We start from the raw sequence: 7706 nt of genomic DNA, 5'->3' as shown, positions 1-7706 counted from the left end.
TATCGAGCATTTAGGCAGGTGTCTGAGGATATTTCAACAAAACTTGGACAAGTTATCTATTTACTCTATATGCCTAACAACTGAGCAAACAAACTACAGAAATAGGGTGAAGCTGAATAAATTCAAGCCCGCTTGTCGCTTTGAGTTTCTTTGAAAAAGAGTAAGTGGAAAAGAAAAATAAACCTTTTTCGCCGTTGGGTGCAGTTATTATTTTAGAATCAAACCTTTCTTGATGGTAAAACCCTTTTAGTTTCGTGAAATACTTATAGACACGGGTTGCAAGAGGGAATTTGAGAATTTAAGACACGAAACTGTGATGTTGTTTCATTTCTCTTTTCAATGTATGTTTTCCTTTACATTTATCATTCACGTACGTAACTAAATTTACATTGCTATTATAGTTTCTCTTACAAAAAAGAAATAAAACCTTGTAAGTAGGGAAAAGCATTGGGGCCAGTAGAAGGTTAAATATTTGTGCATTTACAAAAATATACAGACAGTTCAAATTGGATCGGCAGGTACGTTTTATCAAAGCGTTATCAAACAATGAAAAAGAATCTCCAGGTTTCAAATATACCTTGTGGGAAGTTTGGAGAGCACGAAAGTTGCCCCAGAGTTTCCAAAGGCTTTGCAGAGAGCAACTCTAGTTTTTTGAAAGCTCCGGAAACTTCCCAAGTGCTTCACATTTGGATGAATGCACTACTGACGTATGGGACATCGTTTACTAACAATTTCGAGACGGCCTCTCAACACAATTGTTTCAATGTGGTAGTCTCAATAATCATAACTTTTAAGAAACACAGCGAGTGATAAACCTATAATAATTCATCTGTTTCCAAGAACAAGCTCCAACGAGTTGGGAAGTTGATTACGTTGTTAAAGTAGAATCATAAAAATTAATATTTCTACCGAGAATGTTTTTCTCAGAAATCATTTGCAAAAAGAATCGCATAACATTCTTGGGGATCGGATTTCAATTACAGTTATCAATGAAAGAGCTCCCCATGTGTTCGTGGTTGAGATAGTGCTTTCAGTGTTTCATAAACTTGCAACAACGTGTTAACGTTTTTAGCTTCGTTTCTTTGAGATGCTACCACAAAAATAGACACCTGCTTTCACAATGTTCTCTTGCTGATAATGCCCCGTGACCTAATGATTTCACTGTCACCTACATTTGCATATATGTCATGTTGGAAACTGTCTGATATTACTACTGTCTGTAAAAAAAAAGCAGTTTGAGCGGCTTCTTTCGCTCGAGTCTGCCTCTTGTCGTGAAAACCAATAATGATGGTATCTTTCACTTTCAAGACAGAAGAAAATTTTAATGACGATATCATTCACTTTCAAGTTAAAAGGATTTTACAGCAAACAAATTAAAACTCTAACAATAATATTTCCCTTTAGCATGGAAAATATACTTTAAAAAAACCAACTGAGAATTGAAATGATTACGTAATTCTTTGGAAGAATAATTTACTTAAAAAAAGGGTAATGGTTGCTTGCGGACTGACTTAAATTTGTGTTTCTGTTGGTGAAGGGCACAAGGTTGAAAAATGGACATCGTGATCAATCCTTAATTTCTAAGAAATGAGGAAGGAACAAACAAAGTAAGCCATCAGAAACTGAACCGAAAAGCGGCCAAAATGATTATTAAAAACGAAAAACTGGTTGTAATTAATAAATATCTCTTAAAAGAGACAACTCCGAGAAAATTATCCAAATAGGGGTGAGATGTTGAGTCTCATGAACTGGGCAAGGAAAAGAGAAAACGGTCTATTTCAGGTATCGAAAAAGTCAAAACCGTATGGCAGAACAAATCAATGAGATAAACATTTAGAGCGCAGAAACCTATCTCAAATCAAACAATTATTTTTAAAAAAATGAAAAGGTCAATGTTTCCCCATCATAAATACCATCTGTATCATATAAAGTTACAAATGGTATTTGCGTGCAACAACGACATTTACATATAGATCAATATTGGTCATTAGAACTTTTGACGACACGAGCCTTAAATTGTGTTATGGCGACAAGACCAGTCAAGTTAATTACCGGATGTGTGAAAGTATCGTCCAGCTGTCAATAAAACATGGAGATGTTTCAGAAATGTTTAAAATTTAAACAAAATTCACATGTCCGCGTCGCGTTTCGTACTAATAATGCATTAGTTTGATGTAACAAAGCTGAGGGAAAACTTCCCTTGTAAAGTCACCAAAGTCACTTGCCTCGAGTGTTATTTTCTAAGAGGACGCGTTTTCGAAGTAAGTTCTTTACGGCATTTCGTATCTCCCTGATGCGCCAACAGTACACAATTGGATTAAAAAACGAATTGAGAAAAACTATGGTCCCTACATAGTCATATGCGATTTTTAATGTCAGCGTGTATCCCTCGGCTGAATCCATAAGCATTGTTACACAAAAAGGAACATAAAAAATCCAAAACAGACCGTAAACGTAAAGCACAGTCACTGCAGATTTTCGACACTTAAGTACTTGGGCTGTTTCCGTTTGAGAAGTGTTTAGATTTCGTTGAAGTTGCTTGATCTGGCAAAGATGTTTGCGCACAATCATGAATATTTTTAAGGTACTCAGCGCTGTGACGAGAAATGTTGTCAGTAATATGATCAAAGGGAGAATTATCCAGTTGGTCATAGTGAACCTCAACATCATAACTGTGACGGCAAAGAACCAGAGAAAGACGCAAGCAACAAACGCACGAGGAACTGTTACGATTGTGTTGTATCGTAAATGAAGAGTCAAAGACAATAATCGATCCAATGAAACTGCACTTAGAGTTAGCAGAGACACACCAGAGGTTGTCCATCCAGATATACTCTGAATCATTCTCGAGATGCAGTAGCAGCTGAAGTCTCTTCTAAGTTCAGCGATCTTAAACGCGACGAAAGATGGCTGGCAAATGAGTCCAACAAGAAGATCCGATAAAGCGAGAAAAAACAAAAGGACGAACGATGGCGAATGCAGTTCTCGGTTTTTCCAAATTGCATCTAGAATGATGAAATTTCCCGTGATTGTAATCAAGGAAAAGATAGAATTTAGGACACATGTAGCGAAGTTGGCCGTTTGCGTTTCTATCGTCTGATCTAAATCGATGTCCAAAAAGGAGCAAGTTAGTGTTTCGTTCATGGTATGAGACTTTCAACAGTTCTCAGAAAATTGATTTAACACGCTTTTTAAATATTCGCACACTGTCAAAGTTTAAAAAGAAACTGATCGACAGCTAAAATAGGTTTAACTTGTTTGCTAAAAAAAAAAGACCAATCAGATTTTGACTGTTTCCTGAGCTGTAGAAACTGAAGTGTGAAAAATATAAACTGAAAGTCTCAAATCTTTAATTTCGGCAAATATGTAAACAGTTCTTCATGGAAATATTAATGTACCTTATTCATAAAGTAGTGCTCTTTTGCAATTTAAATCTTCAGCAACAGCTGATGGTTTGTACCAAATATATATTAAAAGACATTGTATTCCGATTAAGAAATTAAGACTTTACAAAATTCAGCCATGACGTGGATCAGAGGCAATCTTTATCCAAGTATATGATACTCAATTAACACCAGCAACACATGTTTAGATAAACCGTCATTAACCCTTTAACGCCCAACTTCTCATTGGTAATGCTCCTTGACGACTATTATTTTCAATAGACTACATTTGACGTTTATAAACAATGTTTAAGCAGCTCTTATGAAGAAAAAAATTTCAACAGTGTTTAACTGAAACAGTCTTAAAACATGTTTAAGCTTTGGTGTGATGCGGCGCTGACACGAAATAAAAATGAAAACTGCGGTAGCAGCGAGTTAGCGATCATAGTTGCAAAAAAAGGGAGAGAGAAAAGAAAAATAAGTCGTAAATATAAAGTGCAACTGCAAGAGGTTTCCGACATGCATGCTCTGTATTTAAAATACTTTTTAAATTCTATTTAATCCCGAAATAGTGCCGCATTTGGGCCATGGCATATAATCACATATACCGTTAGGACCATATAATCACATATAAGTTTGTATTAACAAAGAGCACTTGAAATCCGACTTCTGAAGTTAAGTCCTTATAAAATTATATCATTTATCAATAGCTATTCACAACGATTTAAATATGTGAAAACCAGGCCAGGTGCAATTCTCGATGAAGATGTAAACGATTCACTGATCGACTCTCAGCTTAAGGCACAAGACACTCGGTCGTTAGTCTTCAACATGTACAACTCTAGTTTAAGACTTCGCCGTCTTTCATCCTTTTATTTTGCCTCAGCCTTTCGGATTTCCTTATGGGAGTGATTTGCCAACCATTTTTCATAGCAAATCATGCGACAGAGCTGATAACAGTGAGCAGTCAAGTACACTGTAAATATAATTAATTTACTCCCCCTATGCTTGGACTACTGCCTTTACCTGCGTCTTTCCTCACCCTAGGTGTAATTTGTATCGATCGACTCTTGACTTTGACTCTTCATATGCGATACAACATGATTGTAACAATTCATAGAGTATTACTTACAATATTTCCTTCTTTGGGTTTTAGCCATAATCACTGTCATACCAAGGTTTTGGGTAAGAAGGTGGCATTTCGTATTATAGACGATTCTCGAAACAACATCTATTGTAATACTCTCACGGAAGCGCATTAAAGATTGTTGAAATTGTTCGACGACACCAGCATCATATACACGAGCAACAAAGAAGTGTCTAAATCAACACAATAAACGTGCTTAAGCAAAGAAAATATGCTCTAACGATACTTTCATCGCAAGGTTTATTTCTGGTTTTTTATATTCCAACGCTTGTGACAGTGATTGCGCATCAATTACATGGATACACGATAGATATTACAGTTGCATAAGACTTCGCACACACTGTTTGTTTAGTCAAATCCTTCCTGAATTCATTTGTAAACTACTGGAGATTTAGAGAGATTCGTCGAGTTGTCATGAATACATTGCGGAATAACTGAAACTCACAACGAAAGTAAACATCCTGTGAGGGCAAGCAGTTTGTGTGTAAACACTTGATTAGAGCGGCTAAATTTACTCACTGAATACGTCGAGTCTAAATAGCCGCTTCTATATTCTGGCAGAATTTAGTTACTGATAGAGGCGTGACTAAAATTCATTTCGTCGACGAAGGTTGAGCAACGCTGATGACAATATAAGCAAGGTAATCCTTCTTAGAGCAGTCTAGGCCGACTAAAAAATTTTACCTTAGGTTGTCAATAAACATAGGGAAGTTGAATGAGTTAAACGAATGTTTTCAAGTTAACTCAAATATCGTTTAAATTTTTGATCTTAGTTGATAACATGAGCTCGGTTGGGTAAGTGTCAACCTGAAACTTCTAGAATATGGATGTATACAATGGTAATTGTCTCATGCAGGCGGCGAGATAATTGTAGAAGTAATTTCCTGATATTTTGCATTTTACATCGGTTATAAATGCACATAATGCAATAATCAAACTGCGAAAAAAAGTTTTGTAGTAGGCCATATAGTCTCAGCTAAAAGCAAGATCTTGCCTTTAAGTACACGCCAACTGTTAGAAAGTGGGCAGTTTAACGATAACCCTCAACAGGCGATTTGAGAGTGGCAGCTATTTATTTTGACTACATCCAATTTAGGATGTTTTTGTTCTCTCTCGTAGTTAAATTCATTCTCACCGGCGCGGCGCTAGCCGGTTCGATTCCCAGCGTGAGAGTGCCCTTTATTTCCTCTTGAAAAACCAATTTGTTTTCTGTTTTCTCTCTTACAGACCTAACAGCACATGTTGAGTCAGTATCATATCCTAGCACTGAAACATCAAAGTGCAAAATGTAACTTTTGCGCCTCATCTTGTTTTTTCTTTTTCATGAGAGTCAAGTGGGGAATTAATTCTGCCCACTGGCAATTGGCAATCTCTCCGATGACTTGAAAGTCGCAGCACTTGAAACTATAGTGTACCCTGTATTTAGACCGTGCTCTACCCACATTAACAACCGCATTAAAGGTTCAAGACACTAAATTGTGTAAATATAAACAGATCACAGGCGTCGAACACCTTCTGATGGCGAAACATGTCCGTATTGCCACTATAATTATTGTCATCGTGAAGAAAATAGATTTTCGTGGGTTTTATCGCTTTCAACCATTCATACCAAGTTTATTACAAAATGCGTCAGAACAAAGATGTTGGTGAGTCAGAAACCATACTGTCCACTAAGGTTATTGAACAGATTCTGCAGCTGCTGCTGAATTGTTCCCATGAGTAGTTTTCTTATATATTCTATTATTGCGCGACGTACTTGTTTAGTTCTCCAAAAATGACTGACAGGATTCACCGACGAACTTATGAAACCAATCGTTGCGTAATACCAACCGATCTTCAATGAAGTTGTATAGCCGTGAAATGCTTCCGCTGCACTAGGCTGTAATGAGTGGGAGATAGAGCACTAACATTAAGCCATCACCTCGTTCGTTTTGTAAGTTAACCATTGATCGACTTTGTTCTCTTATTTGGCTTTGATGTCTATTTGCAATTTGAAATATCCTAATAGTGCAAAGTGCAGTCACTCCAGTGGCCAACACAGATATAGTAACAGGCAAAATGAGCCAATTTCGAAACCAAAACCTGGCGATGGCAACAATGAAGCAAAACAGCCAAACTGTTATCATTGCTATTGCAGCCCGTCGCATGGTGATCGTGTTTCTGTATTGCAAATGAAGAGTTAAAGCGAGAAGTCGGTCGACACAAACTCCACTTAGAGTCAAAAAAGACACTCCCGAAGTTATCCAACCAGTAAAGAACTAAATCATTTGTACCTTACAATATCCGTTGAAATCTTCCAAAAGCTCCGCTACCTTGTATGCAACAAACGAGGGCTGGCCAACTAGTCCAACGAGGAAGTCAGAGACTGCCAAGCAAAATAACAAAGTGAAAGATGGCGTATGAAGCTCCCGCATTTTCCAGATTACAAGCATGACGATGAAATTTCCAAGTAATGCAGTCAGAGCAAAGAGAGAGCTAACTACGCACACACATAGATAGATAGATAGATAGTTTATTCACCTTAAGAACTTGCAGCCAAAAGCTGAATTGCGATAAGGTTTAATTTACAAACGCGAAATTTCCAGCTTACTAAATTACAACTAATTAATTAATTTCCTAATTAAAAACTGTTACAGAATGACAAAATTACAAGCATGCGTCGAATTCCTATGTAAAATAAGAGACAAGTTAATATCTAATTATCACCTACGATAAACGTAACTTAAGAGAAAGCTATTCTTGCATCTTTCAGTTTTACACCTCGGACGAATAAATGTTCTTCGTTCTCTCAGATAGTAGCCAGGTTGGTATTTGCTTGGAAGTAGTTTATGAAGACACTCGACGACACATACGACACTCGCTGTAGCCTCATGACTAGCTTGTGTGTGATGTACCTCAAAAAAAAAAGCATGTTACCGCGTCTGATGAATTCATGATGGATAAGTTCGAGCAAATAGAAACGGAATAGTTCTCTATCTTGACTCATGAATAAATATGGCCTATAGATAGAATTTTTATTTTCGAACACATGTCGTGTTTTAATCGTATGAAAATGAGTTTAATTTGCATTTTAATGTAAACTTATAATCGTACGAAAAGATGAGTACCAGAATACCAGACACTGTCTCTGTTTGGCGTCGATTTACTGAGACCAATCTGGTTATAGAAATAAGGTT

The 7706-nt window shown here is 36.8% G+C and overlaps 1 protein-coding gene and 2 pseudogenes across 1 annotated transcript; 1 reads left to right on the top strand and 2 right to left on the bottom strand.

Moving 5' to 3' along the window:
• Positions 1 to 2147: 2147 nt before the first annotated feature.
• LOC131794200 (melanocyte-stimulating hormone receptor-like) lies at positions 2148 to 3144 on the bottom strand. Its single transcript, XM_059111720.2, has one exon. It carries the CDS (start codon positions 3142 to 3144, stop codon positions 2218 to 2220), a length of 927 nt encoding a protein of 308 aa, XP_058967703.2. The 3' UTR covers positions 2148 to 2217.
• Positions 3145 to 3752: 608 nt separating this feature from the next.
• On the top strand, positions 3753 to 4857 carry LOC131794201 (uncharacterized; annotated as a pseudogene).
• Positions 4858 to 6181: 1324 nt separating this feature from the next.
• On the bottom strand, positions 6182 to 7464 carry LOC136279629 (trace amine-associated receptor 9-like; annotated as a pseudogene).
• Positions 7465 to 7706: the final 242 nt, after the last annotated feature.

Source organism: Pocillopora verrucosa, chromosome 3, assembly GCF_036669915.1.
Source record: "Pocillopora verrucosa isolate sample1 chromosome 3, ASM3666991v2, whole genome shotgun sequence".
Classification (NCBI taxonomy): Eukaryota; Metazoa; Cnidaria; class Anthozoa; order Scleractinia; family Pocilloporidae; genus Pocillopora; species Pocillopora verrucosa.
This window is presented reverse-complemented; position numbering and strand designations above follow the sequence as displayed.

Coding starts and splice junctions, on each gene's coding strand:
- LOC131794200 (XM_059111720.2), bottom strand. CDS start 3,144: ATGAACGAAACACTAACTTGCTCCTTTTTGGACATCGATTTAGATCAG.